Consider the following 22,495-nt stretch of genomic DNA (forward strand, 5'->3'; position numbering starts at 1 on the left):
ACAACTTTTTTTCTCAAATATGTTGACATTTGCATTTGTGAAATACAAATTCTGGCTCACGATTAAAACACTTTATAGGCAAAAATTAATTTATCTTTGAGGACCACCTTTTCTATTTTGGGGGGCATGAAAATATAAGCTCTGTGGAGGGGTGATAAATACGTTCTTTGAAGCACATGGTACTTCAGTCTAGTGAAACATCAAATGGAAAGATCCCATCTTATCTTTTTCTAATTTAATTCATTGTTTTCTGTTCCTTTCATTCGATGAGTAGCAGCTTTTGGCAATGACAGATAATATATTGTGACTGAAATATGCATTTTGTAAGTCATAACTTTACTTGGTATTTAAATAAACTGTATATGTACAGTGTACAAGATTTATGTGGAGCACAGCTGGAGGTATTCTGCTCAGAATTCCTATGGTTTAAAATGTCTCTTTCAAGTTTGAAAATGTGTTGCGAAATAGATACCATTATGATAATTGGAAGTTCAGCTTCTCTGTCTTGCTCTATTATTTTTTTGAATACAATTAACACATCACACACACTTCACCTGGTCTCTCCTCATTTACCTCTGACACTTCCTTGATATTTATTTAGACACATGTGGTGTCTTTGCTTTGAACTCAATAGCTGGTATATTCACTTTTCATAAGCATTTTTCTCATTTAGAGATACACAATTAGTTTGCATTCTTAGAGAAAAGTATATATATTGATGTCAATTTTAGTCTTTTGCTTATTTGTTAGATGATCAGGATGTAAATTATCTAAAGATTGTAGGGAAAAACTGTGATAACTCTCAAATCAGAATGCCTGCTGAGGAGTTGCAGAGCAGCTCTTTCCTGTACGGTTCTCGCGAGGAAGCAGCACAGAGAAGATGGGCATAACAGCTTGCTGGAGAGAAATGCTGAAAAAATGAGTCAGACATTTAATTTGAAATTGTTCTGTTTCCTTTAAGGTAGCATAAACTCAATGTTTTGTTGGAATTAAGCTTCATTCTTTCAGGAATAATGCTTTTATTTCTGAAAATGAAAGACAGTAAGTGTGTCTTAAAAATAAAAGCAGAGTCCTAAACTGGACTTAAATCATGTTGTCATAGGTTTTATAGCTCAAATAATGTATGTAGTGTGTTGTGTACGTAGCATTTTTAAAGATGCTAGCAGCATAATGCCTGTTTCCTCTAGAAAATGAGAAATTATATCAGTTTTTTTTTCAAAATTATAGAAACTATCTGACACATCACATTTCAGTGATACCACAGGAGAAAAGAATATGAAAATACTGCAACACTGCATTTCATTTATGGAAATTAGGTTTGGAGTTGGGTTGTTTTGGTTTTTTTTCCTTTTTACATTTTATCTTGGTTTTAGGAATATTTCTAAGGCTTGGAAGTTGAATATGGAATAAATTCAATATCAAGTTTAAGCTTGATCCTCACAATAAAGCAGGAAATTATTCTGGATTATTTGATTAATTTTAGCTGTAGTTTGGAATTAAGTGGAGCCATGTTTTTGAGTTCTGTTCCCTGTCCCTTCCTATAATAATTATTTTCTGTAATGTTCAGTAAGTGTATTACTGAAAATGTCTTTTATTTGTAAATCAGCTCCTTACAGGAAAAAAGTGTCATCTGCTGAAAAAGAATTAATTTTCTTTGTTTTAAAATTAATCAATTCCCAAGCTTTTCAGGTCCAAGATTCCAGTGTTTTCAGTAGAAAGTAAGATGTGCCCTTGAAGGGATCTGAAATGCTGTCCACAAGAAAGGAAGTCTGGTTGTGCCAGTGCAAACCTGAGGTGTGTGTGGTTGCTTCTCCATGGTCATGACCATGGAGAGATCCAGGGTTCTGGAATTGCATCTTTGCTGGGTTGCTTGGGAAGGGTGATGTAGGAGCCATTAGAGCAGGGCATGGCTGAGGGAAACCTGGATCACAATAACATAAAAGGAAACCTGTGTTTTCTTGTGAGATGGCTTCAACTTGAACTTCAGTTTTCAAAATGCACATTTAAAATTCTCTACAGAAAATATGTGGAAGAGTGTATTTTTTAAATTTTTTTTTAATGAAGTCATTTTGTAATAAAATATTTCAAGCACTGGCTAAGCTGTAAAGCTTAGGGCTGATAAACAAAGCATCTGAAGCCAAATGGCCCCTTAGCTAACCCCAATTAAAATAAAGATTTCATTGGGCTCTGTCCTGACAGAGAGGGAACATATTGTTGCCTTTAAGGGAGTTTGGTTTAGTTAATGAAAGAATTTATTTCATTTTTTCAAATACAGAACCTAATTAAATAAGTTTCAACTTGACTTGTAGTTGAGGACATTTTAACTCCTTAAAGGTTACTTTTGTGTCCAAGTATAACTCTTTCTTGAATAATTCCCGATGCAGTATTTAGTTGTGTGATTTATATAATAAAAGATTTTGTAGCAGATCTCATGTGAGTAACTATATGCCTGTTTGATATACACAGAATCTCAGACTCTTAGGGGCTGGAAGGGACCTCTGTGTATAGAGCAACCCCCCTGCCAGGGCAGGTTCACCTGGAGTAGGCTGCACAAGATGGCATTCCTATTTGTATACCAATATATGTGGTGTTGATTCTAGAAAGTGTAAAACCAGTTACTGATGTTACTATCTTCAAGCATCCTATTTGGTATTAAGTATTACTCAGAGATAGTAACCTGTAGTAGATGCTTGTGAAGTGAGGGTGACATGGGTTTGCTCTGAACACACCCCAAAAGCTGTAAAGGATACACGTACGTTGCCTTCTCTTGGTGACCAGTGAAAGGAAGGATGGATTAAATAACTATTTTTGGTGAAGCTCTCCAAGCAGTAGTTAAAGTCTGCGTCTCTTGAACATTTTTTATTAAGGAGGATTAATGGTGAAAATGAAAGCAATTTGTAAGGATTACAAATGTGATCAGTTTGCCTTTCTTCAGGATCTGTCTGTACTTGTATTGGTGAAGTTCATCCCCCTTTTATCAGCTAATATATGGAAAATGAAGAACACTCATCTATAGATGCTATCTACTTACATACATGAATGTTTTAGACTTAACCCCTGAAAGAATGGCAGTGCTGTTACCTTAATTTCTTGTCTAAGATTTAAAAAATTTTAAATGGCTTCTGTGCCTCTGGTAACAAAACCAAATGAGATGACTTAGAGTCCTTATTGAATGATGGTGAACAGTGCTACTTGGCTGTGTTATTTATACTTTCCCAATGTAGCAGCTAATTAAAGCATCTAATCAGCGTCATTCAGGAAGTGATGGGTTCTTCAACATTTGTTGTTAAAGAAGCTGAATCTAATAAAGGAAATCTATGCTTTAAGTAAATAATTTTGTTGTAACAGGTATGTAAATATTTCCCCAAAACACATCTGTGAAGCTAAAACTGCATACTGGTTTGGATCTGTGGCTTTCTAGTTAATAGGGAGGACTTCATGATCACATTTTTAAAAACATATATGTTGCATTCCCTCATTAGGGGAGTGTAAGCTTATGTTTGGAATGTGTATTCTCTTCCAAATGTCACTTAATCATGTGCTCTCCTTTACATGTTGAAGAAATTACATTCCAGCTCTCTTAAAATGAGATTTCAGGGTGAGTAAAGAAACTGTCAGTGATGAAAAGGGCTACTGATGTCCCTAAGTCAGTCATTCCCAAGGCTTTTGACGAGGTTTGCATCAGGTCTGTGTTGACACCTGATATGAAAGTTACCTTCAACTATGTAAGTAAATGTTATGCCTATGTGAGAAAAGAAATTAGTTTTATTAACATATAAGTCACAAAATACTTGATGGTTTGGGAGAGGCTTGCAGGGTTTTTTCAATGTGGGTGTGAGCATGAACGAAGGACTAGATGGTAGTAGAGTCCTCAAACCCTATTTACATATGTTACAGATATGCATATGTTACAGATCTTGAGATAAGTGAAATGCAGTGCTGTTCTTTTCTTTGAATTTCTGTAGATCATTATAATTAAGATATGTTTCAGAAATCTCAAGAATAGTTGCCAAACATAACCAGAAATAAAGCATTGCATCTAGCCAGATTTCTAGATATCCTCACTCTGCCCTAAAGCTACATTTCCCATCCATTATCTTGTCATAGCTTATTGTGCTCAACTTTAATTAAAATTTTATAGCAATTTTGCAGTCATAACTGACATGGAAACTTTCTACAGGCTATTATACCCACAGGATATTTCCCATACGTGTTTTTCTTTTCTTGTTTTGCATCTTGTCCAAATTCTGTTCTTTGGAAAAATCCTTGGTGACAGAGAGCATGAAACAGAAATGGAGAAAATGCCACAGTGACTTAACTGACAAATATCAGTTTACAACCAGGAGTGATCAACTGCATTTTTAATTTGGGAGCATTGATTCTAATAGCCATATAACTAGTCTTAAAACCTGATACATTTGGTCTTTGGGTTTATTTCATTTTACTTATGCTCAGTGTAGTATATGCTGTGTATTCCTCATTTAGGTTTCAACATACAGGTGCTGAATCTTTAAATTCCAAAACTGGTTTTGCAGTGCTGCAACCTGCTTTTCTTTAAGGTGGTTGTATTCACATCTTTTGCTTTGATAAACCAGTCGGAAAAGTCACTTTTTATGCTTAAAAAGATAAAATAACAGTGGATCATCAATCCTTATTGCTGTATAGGAAGCCCTAAAATACTAATTGGTTGTCAAATCCCTAAGAAATAATGGATTAACTTGCTTGATCATAATGCTTTGTTCAGAACCTGAAGTTTGCTGATGTCCCCAGCCTCCCTAGTTAATGCAATTACTGATATGCATTCAGGATGTTTGAGTGGATTGCATTTCATTAATACAATTTGAACAGACAATACTAAGTTGCTGTTGGGCCTGCTCTGACAGCTAATTACTGAAATGAAGTGTGTACATGGCTAAGAAACAATGGAGCACTTGTCAGGAGCATTAAAACAATGCAGAAATACTGCTAAATCTTGGAATCACTCCTTTGAGCAGTTTTTCTTGTCTCTGCAGACTTGGGACACGTCTGATTGTGATGGTGAGTTTGACTTCAGGGAAACAAAGTTTGTTGCTGCTGACTGAGATGCACTGCAGCTCTGTGGTGCCCTTCCTCCTTTTGCAGTCAGACACCTGTGTGTGCTTGTCCCAGTCTGCTTACAGACACCATTGCACATTTCTACCCATAAAACATCAAATCTGGTATTTGCATACTGGAGATACTGTAAATGTCAGACAATTTTGCAGTATTTTTTGCAGGAAAAGCTCTTGAATGGGAGCTGCTAGTCATTATTGGAGATTTTTTTATATTGATGTTAAGAAGAGCCTTGAATTACTGGGCTGGTTTGTCTTGATGTGGGCATCCATATCCCTGGTTCTCATGAGAGCCTGGTTCTCTGAGCAGCTCCTGTTACTTCATCTGGGGGTCTCCAAGCCCACAGGTACCACAGACACAAGGGAGTTTGTACTTCATTACTTCAGTGGTACCCGCTCATCCTCTTGATTTTTGCAAGGCATTTTTCTTGATCCTTAACCATTTCAGTTAGTAAGCAGAAACAGAGGAAACTGAGGTGTTTTTTCATTTCAGTGGCAACGATCAGCCAAATATTTTGATTTAATCACATGAGCAAACTGATGGCCCATACAATGTTGCAGCTTAGTTTCACGGTCAGCATGAGAATGCACCTTTTAAAATGTACCACTTTTAAAAAAATTATATCTAAGGTGCTTAGAGATTTTTTCTTCAGTGCCCATTCACACATAATTCCAGGGTCTGCTATGAACCATAACATCAGGCAGTAAAATTATTGTAGTAGAAAAAATACCGTTTCTTGTTGAATTTGAATTTAATCTAAATATTTTTTTATTCAAATCTGATGCTTCAATTGGAGAAAGAAAGGACAGGTTGCCAGTAAAGGATCTGTTCTGCCTGATCAAGTCAAAAATTCATGTTGAGGTGCTGGAATACTTTGCAATTCTTGCAAATGATTTTATAAAACAAGTTACAGACTGGGCTCTGCCTTCATGTATTCTCTCTCCATGGAAATTATGTCCTTTTCCTCATTTCAAATTAGATGAGTACAATGAAAACCTTATTTTACATATTTATTAACAAGGCTTTCATCCCTGTGGTATTGTAACTGTCTTCACTACTTTATGCAAAGAAATGGGAAGGAAAACTCACAAACCCTTATCACTCTTTCTCAAGCATTATTGCTCATGTCTGTATTCCTCCTGCATGTTGCTCCAACAACCATTATTTATTGCCCTTCCTTTACCTGTACTGTTGATGGCATTGATTTTTTTTTTAATTCTGAGATAAATCTTACAGACCTCATGCCAGGTTCAAATCTCTTTGGATGTCTATTGTTAGAAAACTGAGTGAAGAAATGATGTTGACTCCACTGCCTGGCATGTGAAGGGTTAAGGGAGTTTTTAGCCTCACCAAAAAGTATTTGGTCAGGTACTCAGGTGCTGGAAATTTTCTTAGCAACATCAGTCACCTAGGAACATGATCATCTGCTGTTCTGGGGTAGAGATTACAGAGCTTAATGATTAGATACTATAAGCTGCAGCTGATGCCAGACTCTACCCCCTTTACACCTAATTAGCCTCATTAATGAGCTCCTCTGCTCTCCACAGAGAGGGCTTCCTCCTCGGAATAGAGGCAAAAATACTTCACCCAGGTAGATGTGCTGAAACCTTTAATTATTGCCCACACCTGCAAAGCCTTGTGTCTCTGACAGCAATATTGCTTAGCTGAAATTGTGCTTATTTACAGTGACCACAGTATGAAGTATTAACTCTTTAGCACCTTAGGGTTTGCTTTTAAACTTTGGAAGTATTTGGATAGGGTATAAAGCTTAAGTGCTTTAAAAATTTATGCTTAGCAAAGTTGGGTGTACTGGGGGGTGGGGGGAGCTTGTATGTAACAAAATGTTTTCAAAAGTTGCTATTTTGTTTAACACAGAAAAATTAAATTGCTGTTGCATGTCAAGTGAACACTGTTAGGCAAGTTTCATTCCTTGAATGAGCAAGTCTTGCATTTGGAGCTATGTAATTTTGTACTGATAAAATTAAACTAAGGAAAAACACACATCTAGTGTCTGCTACATCTAATGTAGCAGACAATAACTAGACTAATCAAGTGGTCTGGCGTGAGCAGTTATTGGTAATATATACTATATTCTAGTGTTTACATTTCATGAACTTTTTTAGCTTTATGTTTGGTTTCTATTTGTTTTAATGCTAAAATAGCTGTATAGCATTTTGTGTGTGCTTTTCCATCAAGGTGCTTATACCCACTTAGAGCAAGTGTGTATGTACATCTATCAAGTTGGCTTAAAGGGCAGGACAGTGAGTTCTTAATCTACTTTTTAATAGGAAAGTTCAAAATCCTAACTGCTCAGTGGAAATACTTTGCTGGTCATATAGTAACTCGTTCCACCACAGCCAGCTTTTCTTGAATTTTCACCTCCTGTGAAAACACCTACCTTGCACCCAGGACGCAGGTACTCTGTGGCACTGGAAAGAGCAAAATCCAGTCCTGCAGGGAGTAGGCAGCTTTCTTGGAGTTGAGGTGAGCAGATGGTGAGTGTTTTATGCTGTTTCATGCTTTTTCACCTGGCATTCTCAGCGTCTGGTCCATCATTGCAGCAGGTGAAGCAATTGCAGAGAAAGCTGTGGAGAAAGGGTGGTAGGTTGCTTGCAGTCTGTAGGCAGCTGTGGTCACAAGTTCCAGTTCTTTTTGAAGGAGTTTGAGACGTGTCATTTTTCCCCCTGGAAATTCATCTTCTAAAATGAACAAAAGATGATGTACCCCCTGTGAGGCATGTTCAGTGCCTGGGGAGAGTCACAGGGCTTTCCAGGCAAAGCTGTGACATCAGTAAGGTTCAGTCAACTGTTTTTCTCCTGAACATGCTCCAAGCAGAAGACTGAGCTAATTTGAAGTAAAGCATTAAAGTTTAAATGAAGGCTGGAACAGAAAACTTGTATTTATACAGTATAAAAAATAGTAAGAAATTTTTTTTCCAAAAAACCAAACATAACTATTAGTAATTTTTAGGAATATGGAGCAAAATTTGTTTTACTTTGTTAGTTAAAATGGCATCAAGACTCAATAGCACATCACAAATTCATGTGCATTTTTTCCTGAATATATTTTGAATTGAATGCCAAAGTAAAGCATCAAAATGCATCAAAGTGACTGATTTTTCAAGTATGTGGATGGTTTATCAATTGTTAGTGCTCCTATAGCTATTACATAAAGGGAGCTGAAATTTGTGGTCTCTTCTGACAGAAATTAGAAGTTTAGTTCTGTTTCCAAGGTGAGAAAAGCCTGAGGTTCCAGGACAGATGAAGAGGACTTTTACAAGATAAGAATTATCACTGAGTCCATGTGGGTCTGGAGGAGAGCAGAGTTGGCAGTTTTGGCCCAGCAAATATCTGCCCATCTGCTCTCTGTCAGAAGATGTTAGAAGTGCATCTGGATCTGTGCCCCGGAGTTCCAGCTCGGAGCAGGGCATGTGCTTGTCTCCTGGACAACTCAAGGAGCTGTGTAAACTGCTGTGTTCAGAGCCAGATGCTTCTCTGCACATGTGGTCTAATTAGATGGCATTTTCCCCCCTCACAAAAGAGTGCAGAAATTTTGCATGGTTTCCATGTCAAAACTGTGTAGCTGGTTCAGTGGGACCTGGGAGGAGTCGTGTGGCCAAATACTGCATAACCCCACTTGCTGCAAAGCAAAACTTTGGTGTGTGTAAGCTGTAGGTTTACAGGAATGCAGAATAAATTCCCTTTGGCTGCTTCATAGTGGTTTAAGCAAAGCCTGTGGGGGGAAGTGGTGAATGGAAGAATCTGCTTTTTTTTTTTTCTTCATCCTCACACTGGGTGCAACTTTTTCTTCAAGGATATACCAGGAAGGTATATTTATTACCAATGATTGAGGAGCTCTGTTAGAAGTGATTGAAAAGTAGCATTGTGATTGTACCAATGCTGCTTTTTCCATCTTGTCTTCTCACACGGTGAAAACTGAGCTTCTTTTTGACAGAGTGTGACTAAATAGTAAAAGGAAAATGAGGAGCTCTCATTTATTTTGAAAAGGTAATGTTTTACTTTTCTTTTTTTTCCACCTGTGAGAAGCATCTGAGGCAGTTGTGGACTTGATTTTTTTGTTCTTTTCTAGAATCATTTTGGGCAGACATACAATATCCTTATGCTGTGTAGGGAGCAGTATTGAGGCAAGTGTCTTTGGTGTAGCACATCCCAGTTGTTCCCAGGAATGGATGCAGTTCCATCTTTAAGAGCCTTGTAACACAAGTTACTGATGTGTTATCTCAAATATGTGATAAGTAACCATAGCAGGCTTAGGTGTGTCTGAATTCATGTATTAACTATTGTCCACTTAGGTTTCCCCAGAGACTGTGACATTATTTGAACAGAAAGGAATGAAACCTAATCCAGTGCTTTTGATTATCAGTTGGCACAACATGGTGACAAATGAGACATCAGTGTTCTGCTAGAGTGAATAGCATTTATTTTTCCAGATACTACATGAAGGAGGTGGTAGTGCACATCATAGTATCTGATCTTGTGCAATGATGTGTACCAGAAACTAGATGTCTCTAACTATTAAAGTTTAATTTCATTATATTAATTTTATTTATAGAGACAGGGGTTTTGTTACTTAGCTAAGAGAGTAGGATTTTATGACCTACCTTTATTCATAAAGCTTCCCTCACGTTGCTTTAGTGAAGTTACAAAACACTTTATTCTCCTGCATCTATATTAACTTCTAAATTTTATATTAAAATGTTTTAATCTTGAAAATAGCCATTTTATTCAGTTTGGGGGTCATGATACCAAGGAGCCATTTACATCCTGCACAAAAGTATATTTTCAAAATATTTACTTGAGTGAATCCTGAAAGCTTTGTTGATTTGGATGAGTTATGGCTTTTTTACATGTACCTAGGAGATCAGAGGAAAGCAAAGGATTAACATTTGTGACCTTTGGGTGTGTTGGTAATTTCCAAATCTGGGCCAATAGTTTATTGCTTTTGCAGAGATTTTTTTAAAACTATTTTTGCAAACTATTTTATATTCCATTTAGTTTTAAAAAATAAAACCTAAAAAACTTGTCATTTATCTTATATGAAATACTTTGTGCAGATTGTGTTTCCAAGCACACTTTTATATTTTGTCATAGTATAAAATAACTCATATAAAGAATTGCAGTGTAATTTTTCTCCTTTTTTGTATTGTCACTAATGTTCCACAGTAGTTAAAATAAAAAGGGACCTTTTATTACAGGAACCTGAATTGGTGGCTGCTTTGCATGCAGAACATAGTGGCTTCAATGGGAGTATTGCTCATGGAATGATTGCAGAACTGGGCCCTGAAATTACCTTGCCAGCTAATGATAAAATCGCATGCAGGCCACAGGGGTTTTTGTGGAATAAATATAAGAGTGGAACAATATACAGTACACATTATACCAGTAATTTAAAGCATATTCAGGACAAAGAGAGAGTTCCTAGTGCAGGCAGCATCATAGAGATTTGCTGTATCTGATAAAGATTAGGTTTCTCAGCTCATAATACCATACTATTACTTTTCTTTTGTTAGTCTTTCAACACCTACACTCATGCATTGACACAATATCAAGTAGGAAGAGGAAGAATAGCCTTGTATTTAAGGTACTGAACAGGGATTAAAGAAATTTCGGTTCTTTTCCCTGGCTCTGCCAGAGACTTTTGTGACCATGTACAAGTTACTTATTATTTTCATGCCTCTATTCTTGATCTATGAAATGGTGATTTTTTTTTTTTTATTATTTTTTTTCCTCAGCCCTAAATGCTTTCTTGCTGGCTTCTTTGCACTTTATCTTCCAGGTTTGTTGCTCGAGTTCTAGAGATACAAGGCTGTGCCAGTTGCTTAGGGATAGGAAGCAGCTCGCTGATGTAGGTGATTCAGAAATAGGGGCAGGCAATGGCTTGAATTAGCCATATAAACACTGAAAGATGGCTTGCTCTATTACAGTAAAGTACTTTCATTATTTGTGAACAGGAGTATGTGTCATTTTGCTTGGTCTAACATGAAAATGCCAGGTATCCTAATAAAAAGGGCTTGAAAAGAGAAGCAAAAATATTGCTCTCTGATACAAAATTTTTTCCAGTTCCACATTTTTCATTAGTTTGAACTTCTATTTGAAGTTTTTTTCATTCAAAGTTTTGTCAGATCCTGTAACAATGTTGGATGTTAACTTTTGAAACAATGTGCAAAGGGGTGTTGTTGAACCTTCACTGAATCTGCCAGCTGAACTGGTTTTCTTACAATGTTTTAATGCAAATAAATCTTATTCTGTATTTTTTCTACAAAAGTTTCATACTCATTTTAATAAATCTAAAGCTTTTTGATCTGAAGGCATTTTGGATGATGTAGAATTGATTACACAGTAATTGTCCATTGCATTACAATAATACATGTATTACTGGGGTTCTAAAAGAAGTACATACCCCAGAGTTTGAAGTACAGTTTTAAAAAAGATTTTGATGGTGTCTGTGTATCTGCTGTTATAATTTACCACTTAAAGTTGAGTTGTTAGCTTAAATTGCTTCATTGTATTTTGCAGCCTTCTTATATCTTCAGTGGTTGTAGGAAACTGATGTATGTCCTTTCTGAAGACACCTGACTCTTTGGGTTTTGGTCAAGAATGTGTTTGTTGATAGGAGTTTGCTTTTTTCCTGCAGTCTAACTCAGAGCTCCAGTTGGTATCTAGTTTTATAAAGGGAATTGCATAAGACTTTGGAGAATGCTTACAAGGTAAAATTTTGAAAGTCATTAACTACCAATACTTGTGTGAGAAAACTGGGTAAGCCAGTAATCATAAACAGCTTTATATTTTTGCAAGCTTTTCCTGTCTTATTCTGTTAGCATGAGGTGCACTCTACTTTGTGGTACAATCAGAAAAACAAAATGACTTCTGTGACTAGTCATGTGCAAGTTAGGAGATTGGGGAGTGTGTTGTTTAAGTTATTTTGTGTGCTGCAGGAACAAGTCTGTCTCACCTCAAGTAATTTGTCTGTCAGGGAATGTTGTGTAAAGGAAAACTCCAAGCTCTGCACAGGGAATGTCTGTGTTGCTGGACACAGCTTGCTGTACTTGGGTACACGAGGCACAGCATGGCTGTAAGCTAAGTTTTGACACATGATGTTTTGAAGGAGGACATCAATGTAATCAAGTCTTAGGGTTGGTGTCAGTGATTTGAGTACCTTGCAATCACCTTTTCTCCCTTTTGTTTCTCCTTCAGTGCTATTATTACAACTTGTTAGAGGAGTTATCAGATCACATGTAGAAGAATGACAGCTGTCAGAAATTCTAGTTCAGCAGCCATTGCAGGGGTTGAGAATTTAGAAAATTGGCCTGTTTTCTTTGATATTGGAAATCTAATAAAAATACAGTCTAAATCCATTTTTAAAAGAAGCTGTATTCGCTCTTTATGTTCTTTACTAGAGGTTATATTCTCCCAGTGAGGAGCATGAAAAAAAGTCTGAAATTGGACTGGCAATGGAAATGGGTTATTTACACAGGGCAGTATGTGTTTGGACAGTAATCTGTGTTATAATATATGCTTTTAAATGTTTTTCAGAATTACACTTAGCAATGCCAGTTTATCAGAACTGGTAGTTCTCTTTTTGAACTGAGTCTTAATTTAGTTTTCTTTAGAAGTGTGGTCCAATCTCTGAGCACATGATTCTTTTTTCCTGAGCAGCATCTTGAAATACTAATAAAGCTATGGTGTCATTTGCTTAATGCAGAGTATTTGATCTGTGCTTTCTTGATTCCATTATGGCTGAGGCAGATGCAAAGAGCTTTCCTGTGCTGAACGTATGTACTGGTTATGGGGAGGTTATTTGCAGTTGCAATTGCAAGCTGAATGAACCAGCATCCGATCAGGTGTCTGTCACCAATTTCAGATGTTCTTTATGGAGTCCTGCTGGCTGACTGATGATCCTTCTTCAGCTGTGATGAGCTAATCTTTCCTTGACATTGTAATCACAATTCTTGAAAGGTCTGCAGAGCAGTTCCTTGCCTTTGGTTGCTGTTGTATCTGACATTGACAAATATATCCAGATCAGTAAGATTATTCTCCTGTCTTAGTTTCATTATAATTCTGGGTGGAATTAAGGATGGTGATTTCTAGAATATCCCTACAGGTTTTACTTTGTTATTTGCAACATAACTAATTTCTGTAAAGGATGTGGTTATTTGCAACATCTGGGTAGTAATAAAGCAGTGGTACATGAACCTCTTGCATGTCACTGCTCTGTCTGTGTATTTGGGGATTTGCTGCACAGTATACTGACACTAGACCTACAGCTTGTAGACTGTCAGGTTGTCATCCTGTTCTGCACCTTTAAATTCCACCCACATTTTTTCATTTCGTGGCTGGTTTACAGAGCAGCTCTAATGGCTTATGTATTTATTAGAGAGGCTTTGAAAGAGCACCTACATGGTTTAAAGGCATGCATACAGCAGCACAAAATTCATTACCCTGCACCACCTGCTGACCATGATAAAGCAGAAGAGATTAGATATCTCTTCCGTGGCATAACTTTTAGGGTTGTCTAAAGTCTTCAGGTTTGGGTTGTTGGTTGTTTTTTTTTTTTTTTTTTGTTTTTTTACCCTTAGAATCAAGTTTTGTGCAGATTCTCACTGTTGACCTAATTTGAACACTGTCTTTATTATCTTAGTGTTTTCTCCAGCAGTCACATGCTGGCTTTAAAGCTCCATTATGCAGATGTACACTTGGTGTCTCATCTCTTGCAGGATGGGAATAGGTAGACTGTGAGTTACCATAGCACGTGTGTCTTTCCAGAAGTATTGTTTGTGTTTGCCTCTGTCTCTTCTTCCAAATCCTTCTTCTGTGCTGTGTTCTGTCCCACAGATTTTTATTCTTTTAAATTAACTGTGGAAGTTACCACTGTAAGCATTTATCTGGCCTGTCTCTATGTGGGGAAAGTCAGACAATTCAGGCACAATACTTCTCTGACAGTAACTGCATGAGGTCCTGTACCTTCTTCTGAAAGGAAGTCTTGTTTTCTGAAGAAAAGTGGTTTCCTTGAGAGATGGGGGAGCATAGTGAAATTTCTTGTGGCATAGCTAACCAAACTTCTTCAGTTTTCATTATGGCTTCTTAAAATAGAGTAGCAGATTCCATAAAACTCTAGAACAGTCGTAAATAAGTCCAAGAGTCCTGCAGTTTTTCACTTCCTGCCTTAAGTTGTTTATAAAATTCTTTTAAAATGTAACAGAATGACAGTTTAAGAATAGGTGTGGGCTGAAACTTCAGCTTTTTAAGGGGTCGTGAGGTAGCAGCACTGCCCTGATGAACTTCATTAAGCCATATGAATATAAAGTGTTTCTAAGGGGAGATTTGCAAAGACATAAAGAAAAGGCACTTTTTCAAAGCATTTTGGAGTCCTAAATCTTAGTCATTTATTTTAAAGTTACTTCTTTGAAATGTAAGATTTTATATTAAAAATGATGTTGTGGTCCAATCTTGAAATATATTTGAATTATTTAATATTACAGATGAAATCAGATTTCTCATAGAATTGTATTATGCACACATTTGAGCATTTGCAGTGCTGTATCTTAGGCTGTGTTATGTTTTTATTGTTGGAGAGGGGAATAATGTTTTTTTAAGGTGCTGATAAATCAAATTCCTATTGTTGGAAGCAATAAATTCAGACATTCATGGGTTTATCAGGAGAAGTTACTGTAATTGTTTTACACATGAGCAAGACCATTGATTTTACAGAATATCTGCAGTTCTTAGCATGTCCGTGTGTGTATAATGTCATCTGTCAGTAAAAGCAGAGCTGATTAGCTTTATAATTTACAAATTTAAATTTGTCAAGAAGATGATCTTACTGTCCAGCTTGTCTTTTTGTAATGAAGCTGTGGCTGGGGGTTAGCAACAGTGTGTTCACCCTTCTGGAGGTCATGGAGGATGGAAGGCACTAATGCATTCTGAGCCGAAAAGCTCACGCTTGACCTTGATGATTAAAGTTTTTTGTATCATCTAGCAGCAGTTGAGCCTGAATTGTCTCTTAAGAAGTCAGAAGGTCTAATCAGCCTAATGAACAAACCCAATCATTAGTACTTTGGAGAAGGAAGTATGTTAACACAATAATAATACTGGGCTCCCCCAGCTGCAGTCTGTCTGTTTCTAGGAATGGCACAAAGGTCGATAGAAGAGGAGAAGCTGCTGTCCTTGTGCTGGATGTGCTGAGTTTGCCTGGGCATAGCTCTTTCTGCACTGCTCATCCTTGTCTCTGCACATGGGAGACATTTTGGATTCTTGCAGATGGTAGAAAGGAGTTGCCTGCTTGTTGCTTGCAGTACACCTCAGCCATCAGGTTGATGAGCTGAGGGGTGGTACCAGACCTCAGTAGGAAATTTATTGATTAGATTGATTGTGAGCTCGGGGAAAAACATGAATTCCTATGGACTTGTACAAAATGTGTCACCACAGTTTGCTCACCATAGCTTTGGGGGGTTTGCATCCTTTTAGTGTGGATGAGGTGTTAGGAGTCCTGGGGCCATACAGTGGCTTCCAGCCTAAATTCCAGCCTATGGTGGAGAAAAAACAATGTGCTCAGACAATGCTGTTTGAGCTTTGGTGTGGGGCTTTTTTCAGCACAGTTATTTTAGTGGCCCTGTTATCCTGACTGTATCCAGCCAGTGTTAAGCAATATGACTAATTTAAAAACCATTCAGAAATGGAATGGCACTGCCCTTTTAAAGGGAGTGCTTGAGGATTTTTCTGTTATCTAATGTTGATTTTGAACACTCAACAATTTAATAGTCTAAATATATTTTAGTATGAGCATGAAATAGCCTCCATATTAATTATACAACAACATAATTTTATGATTCACTATTACTCTCTTGTTTTTAATTCAATAAATATATTTGCTTCCTACACCAAGTATTTCTAGATTTAAGTGTGGAAATTTGTGCCCTTATGGTAAATGCGCAGCAGACTTCAGCATTAACATAACTCATTAAAATAAGATAAAAGTAGAGCTGGAAAACAATTTGTGTCTTTTGCCAGCAAGGTTGTGAAAAAGGGAAAATTCACTCAGTCAGTATGTGAAAGTCTGGGCTTTCTGAACTGTGGAGAAGCAGAGTAGACTTTCCTGAATTGTGTGTGCAGGTGAACTCTCTGGGTCTACTGAGACAGATAAGCAGAATATACAGAATTTGGGTGACTGTGTGTCATATTTTGGGGATATAAAGTAAAATTCCTTTTTGGATTATGAAAGTTCCTTCACCAGTTTTATTTTGGTTATATACAATTTGCCTGTTTCCAGTTTGTTTCTCAGTCATGTGATTGAAACCTGGAAACAAACCACTATTTACTCAATGGGATGTGAGGCCTACTTTATTCTTCTGTTTATTTTGGAAATAGATAAAATGGAGACATTGAATTTCATCAGATTTAGACCAAGGTTTTCCAGTGTTTAATGCTCTGAACTCTGCAGGGTGAACCCATCACTTTTTGTGAAGAATCATTTGTGTCCCATCGTTCTGCTGTTATGAGGCAGTTTCTTCAGAATGCCATTCAACTCCAGCTCTTTAAGCAGGTACTGACTTAATTGCTGTAACATAGAAGCATATTCTTTAGCAAGGGAACAGGGGTTTGGGAGGGCTATTTCTATATTCCTTCATCTCAGCCACATAATAAAGAAAAATTCATGTAGCTGGCAGTACCTCAATTCCTGCTTGTTGGCTTTTCTCCAATTCAGGTGATAGGGCTTTCCTGTGTTTGTTTCTCCTAAGGGTCTCTGCGCCCAGTTTTGATCTGAACATACCTAGATCCAATAGATTTGCTGTAAACTTTATATCAAAAGCATATTAATGTTAAATGTGATATTACTGCTTCAGGGAAGCTGAAAATTTGCATGTATAGTTTTCATACATACATGTTGTTTGCATGAATCCTGTTTCTTAGTTTCTTTCTTTTTTTACACTCTCTCTAATGCTGGTGTAGTTCATTGATGGCCGTCTGGATCTTCTTAACTCTGGAGAGGGCTTCAGTGATGTTTTTGAAGAAGAGATAAATATGGGAGAATATGCAGGTAAGAAATACAGAATTTCAGTAAGGCATCAGTCTTCCTGTTGGGCATCAGGATGTAATGGCACTTTGAGGTTACTCATCTAAATAACTGAGGCTGCAATGAACCCTATAGGTTTAAGTGTCTTAAACATTTTTCTTCTGTCAAGAACTTTGTTTGAGTAATGTATTACAGACTGAATAAAGTCTGTTCAGACTTACAAACCCTTAGCTTTACCACTTGACTAAAATAATAAATACTAAAAAGAATTCTTTCACTGGAGGATACTGAAAAACTTTGGCTTTGCCCAGAACCACCTTAAATTTCTTCTAGTGATCTTAGAAAAAACATTTCCACGTTTTCAAATGACTGAAAGAAAACTGCACTGAAACAGAAGTGCCTCTTAGCAATTAAAAGAAAAATTGTAGGTATGCTGTCAATTTTTTGTTGTTGTGTTTGTATTAAAAGAGAAGGGTGGTTGTCCTGTTTATCTGCTGTTCATTCTAATGCTTCACATTTTTAGCTCATTTTTTCTTTGTTAAAAGAGTTACAGTTTGTTTGGTTTTGTGATTCTCACCAGGTAGTGACAAACTGTACCACCAGTGGCTCTCTACAGTAAGGGTAAGAACAAAATATGCTTTCAACAGACTTCCCAATCCTCACTGGACCACTTTACAGTTTTGTAACAGTAATGCAAAAAATCCAGTGATAGATAGGTAAATGTATATAAATACATAGGATGAAAAGTAATTTTAAAATTGTAAGAAAAGGGAATAGCTGACAGTGAATTAAAAAATGTATAATTAAATAAGAGTTTCTAATTTTTGTTGAAGTTTAATTGTTATGTAGTAACAGAAGTAGTAAATCTTGAAACTGGAATCTGATTGTGTCTGATATCTGGAAATATAATTTTTCAGTGAAAAAAGAAAATGGAAAGGTATCTAAGGTTTTATTCCATGGATTTTGCCTGTGTCCTGTATTTATCAAGTAAGGTACTGTGCAGCAGTAGTCAGTGGTCTGTGGCAGATGAATAAAACACCAACCCATGTTGTGGGATCATGAAAAGGAAAGGAAGAGAGATCCCACTTCTTCAGGTTGAATTCCTGAAAAAGAATTTTCTACCCCAGACACTGAGTATGTGGTAGGATACCTTTGTCTGAAACTTGTTCAGGATTTTAATTCAATGTACAGGACACCCTTGAGGGCAAGGGGAACAGTCACAGGACACTGTTTTGGGAGATGATGGTAAGACCAGGGCTCTCAGTATTCAGAGACTGATGTTCTTCATCTGAGAACAGCTGTGTTAAAGAGAACTGGGGTTCTTCTGGAAAACCAGAGGCAAACATTTAATATATTTTTACTTGTGTTATTTTTCTTTAAATTTAACATTTTAACGTTTGGTTCTGCTAATAAGTATAGGTAATGCTTTGTTATTTTAAGATAAGAATTGTGAATTTTAGACTGCTGCTTGAAGATAAATTTGATAAAATTTATTCTATTGTTACCATAATTATAGAAAGGAAGTGGAGCCATTTTAAATACAGTAAAGACCAAGGCTAACCCTGCCATGAAGACTGTCTATAAGTTTGTAAGTATCAAGTACTGGCTTACTACTGAGATAAGAGTCTAATTATGATTCTGTTTTAACCATTCAAATGTAACTCAAAACTTAAGTTCATTTTTATAGGACTCACAAGATTACTTAAAATACACATGCATCTAAGTCTCAAATTTAAATAGAAAAGTTGTTTTGAAATTTAAACATAATTGAAATGCAAAGGAGGGGGGGAACTTGTGATTTCTTTTGAATGCATAGACGATAAATTCTATTTATTACGTAGAACTATTTATTACTAAGTGCCTGTATCCTCTACTAAGCAGCTCTACCATCTCATAATTACTCTGCTGGAAATCATTGTTACCTCAGTTTTCTCTGCTTGCAGCTTCATTGAAATAAGAGAATCCTCCCATTTTCTAAATTGTTTCCAACTTTCCTGTCAATTAATTTTCTCTAGAGATTTCTTACACCTGCTTATTTAGAGCCCAACTTACTGAGTTATTCTTGAAATGGAAATGTTTTCAGTTCTGTTAACAAACAGCTAGTATGTTACTGTGTTATCTTGTATGGCTGTCAGTTTCACTGTGCAAGATAAAACAAGCAAGAATTTCTTATAATCTCAACTTTAGGAGATAATGATACAGAAAGCGTTGAGATAACTGTTCAAACTTTTATTCTCTCCTACCTTCCACCAGCATGAGGGAGATGAGTAGGGGGAGATCAGTTGTACTAAATGGAATTGGCATCCGGAGTACTGCAAGGAGAAAGCTTGCAGGCTTTCTGTTGGTGTTGATGGTTAACTTGCAGGAAAGATAAATACTTAGAGGGTGTGTGGGAATGCAAAAAGATGAAAGATGTCTGTGGCATCAAAACAAAGAAGACAAAAGGGTTTTGTTTGTTTGGGGGTTTATGAGCTTTCTGTTTGTTTTAGTATATTTTCAAGATCCTGTTACAATTTTTTTCTTGCCATTTTTAGTAGAAGGTGAATCTTGATGCACTGAGATAAAGCATAGTCACTGCTGGAAATAGAAGGGGATTTTAACTTAAATTAATTTTTCATGCAGGCAAAAGATCATGCAAAAATGGGAATAAAAGAAGTGAAAAACCGCTTGAAGCAAAAGGTACTTGAAGTTCTTATTCAAAATGTATAAGCACCATGTATGAAATACTTAGCCACAAAAAGCATTATGTGATCAATAGGAAGCTGTTTGATACAGTGTTGTTAGCACACTTCAAAATGCATTACCAGCTGTCCCGGATTTTCACACTGTTATAAATATTCACAGACAAGAAAAACACTGTCTTCAAATACATTAAGGCTCTGACTTAAACCCACAAAAGCCAGAAAATTGAGTGTCCTAATCAGAGTGGTCCCTCTCCTGTCCTTTGGGCTGGGGCATTGTGGAAAGGGGACTTTATGTGAACTGGGAGATCTTTCCTACAGTAAGGGCAGTGAACTTTTTGCAAATGGCAAATTGTAGATACTGCTGCTGTAATCTCTCAGGGAAAACAGTGTAGTATTGGCTATTAGGAAAAGGATTTACATGTTTTATGAGACTCTACTGCAAAGTTTAGGCATGAAGGAATTAAATTAAGAGTTTGTGTTCATTTCAGATTTGAATTATTGCAGAAATAAAAATACAGTGTCTGTTGTTTTCCAAATCTGTCTTTATTTGTAAACAGTACAAGTCCAGGAATGCTGAATTGTGTTTGAAGAATGTGTTACCCAATACTAATTGCTCCTTTTAAGCCAGAAGTATGCTCATATGGGTACATACTGTATGAATGATGGGGTTAACTCTGCCTTAGGTTGATTTCAGATACTCTGTTTATTCTGTGAAGCAGAGATATTAGAGTCTTTTGAGAAAACAGGGTAGCTAACTTGCTAATAGAACTGAAGTTGTGCTCAGAAATTTTTGTTACATTTGTTCCATAATGGTTTGGAGTTTTTTAAAATCTGTTCTATCTTAGTAAATTTCTTCTCTGAATTCCCAAACCATAATCTTAAAATAGCATTGCAAAGGTATTCCTGTGGCACAAACAGAAATTTACCTGACCATGTCAAGAATGTGTTAATACAAAGGGATTGTTCTGCAGCCAGGCTGTAAATTGATGAAATTAACTGTGTATGCAATTCAAATGCTGTTTGCTCTCTAAATAGTCTAGCAAATTGCTGGAGATTTTTGAGGAAGATTAAGATGCTTCAGATGTTTTGGAATCTATTTTATTTTATTACACTTAACACTTTCTATGTGACAATTTTAGGTATAGCACGAAAATCTTAGAAACAGGAAGCAGTCTTCTTGTCTGCATGTTTGCTTTTGGGCATAACCTTTATGAATAATAAAATATTTGTCCTTCTTACGTTCATTGCTAAAGCAGTTGGAGCTGTGTAAAATGACCAGATTGTTTTACTCTGTTTTAAATGCTAATATAATTGTATGCTATGCTGTGACATTTGTGGAAAAGTCTGAGAAATGTCTCATTCATTTTCATTCCTTTGTTTTATTATTATTGTTGTCTTCCCAGTCCTTCAAGCAGCAAGCATTCTTCTTAAAAACACACATAACATTTACAAATAAACAGCCCAATTTTGTTTCACTTTTCTTATTATGTGCCATTTCTGTAACATGGCTAAACATGATTGTTTCAAATGCTTTGATGCATGCTTTCACAAGAGCTTAAAACATTTCTGAGTAGGTGACTCTTTTTTTTTTTTTGGTTTCTGCTCTAGCTCTCATTTCTTCGTTAAATCTGTTCTTTTCTTTCCCATCTTTTTCTCCATTTTGAATGTAAGATAGGAAGATAACTCTTAAAAAGAGGTATTGCTCTGTTTAAATAGATAAAAATAGCAAAAATTGGTTTTCCTACCATCATATTCTTTTTAATCTACATGTCTAGGCTCCTGTGTTAACAAGTGTGTTAGTGCATCCTCACCAATTTGCATGTGAGAACGTTGTATTTTTCATTTATTTACTTACTAGTTTGTGCAGATATTAACTGTTTGAAATTCTGGCATCCTAAATACTTTCCCAAATTTCAGATGCCAGTTTTCATCTTCCAAGGATAACCTAAGGTTATTTTTAAACTGAACTTACTATCCACTGCATTTAACATATTATTTTCCATTATTAATTTAAAAAGTCTGCAGTCACTGGTAAGGAAGAGTCAAATATAAACATCCCTTTTCCAGTTTTTGCTGCCAAATATGAGCAGCTTCTGTTCAAGATAGGATTTAAAAATGCAATAAAGCTAGAGGTCTGCTTCCTACAACTCTGCATAGCAATGGTGACCTCTTAAATATAATCAAGAGCCCATTTTGCCCTTGGTCTGCTCCAGTCTTGGGTTTGAATTGCAAATGGGAAATGCAGGATTGACCTGTTGAGAGGTCACTGTGGTGTGTGTAAGGTCCTTCTTTAATATGATAGTAGAGATTGAATGGGGCTCTATTTCCATCCCTTGTTCATTTGTGGTGCAGTATTTCAAAGCAACAGAAATAGTTTTCAGAGGATTCTTATGAGTGATAGCAAATAATTGTTAATAGATACAGCATGGTAGCTTTATTTTATATCTGATAAAGTACTTTTTTCTTTTTTTTTTTTTTTTATTCCTTTTTTTCCTTTTCTTTTTTTCTGTGTAAGGGCTGCTTTATCCATTTCACAAATGGACCGTGGTGGTCAAGTTGCTCCCTTATTGGCTTGCTTGAAGCTTAACTACATAGAATCAGGAAGAAGGAGGAATATGAATGGTACCATCCTCAACTTTCAGTAAGGAGAATGTAACTTACTGAAAGGTGCTGGATAAGACAATTTACAT

At 36.4% G+C, this 22,495-nt stretch overlaps 1 protein-coding gene across 8 annotated transcripts in view; it reads left to right on the plus strand.

Moving 5' to 3' along the window:
* Positions 1–22,495, plus strand: part of DENND1A (DENN domain containing 1A) — a 163,798-nt gene that overhangs the window by 109,317 nt on the left and 31,986 nt on the right. For all 8 annotated transcript variants that reach the window (XM_071766193.1, XM_071766185.1, XM_071766186.1 and 5 more), the window contains 5 exons: positions 16,549–16,650; positions 17,058–17,145; positions 17,702–17,742; positions 18,638–18,709; positions 19,744–19,800. In XM_071766193.1, the coding sequence (XP_071622294.1) occupies positions 16,549–16,650; positions 17,058–17,145; positions 17,702–17,742; positions 18,638–18,709; positions 19,744–19,800 (360 nt within the window). The remainder of the gene's footprint in view (positions 1–16,548; positions 16,651–17,057; positions 17,146–17,701; positions 17,743–18,637; positions 18,710–19,743; positions 19,801–22,495) is intronic.

Source organism: Heliangelus exortis, chromosome 22 (genome assembly GCF_036169615.1).
Source record: "Heliangelus exortis chromosome 22, bHelExo1.hap1, whole genome shotgun sequence".
NCBI classification, from domain to species: domain Eukaryota; kingdom Metazoa; phylum Chordata; class Aves; order Apodiformes; family Trochilidae; genus Heliangelus; species Heliangelus exortis.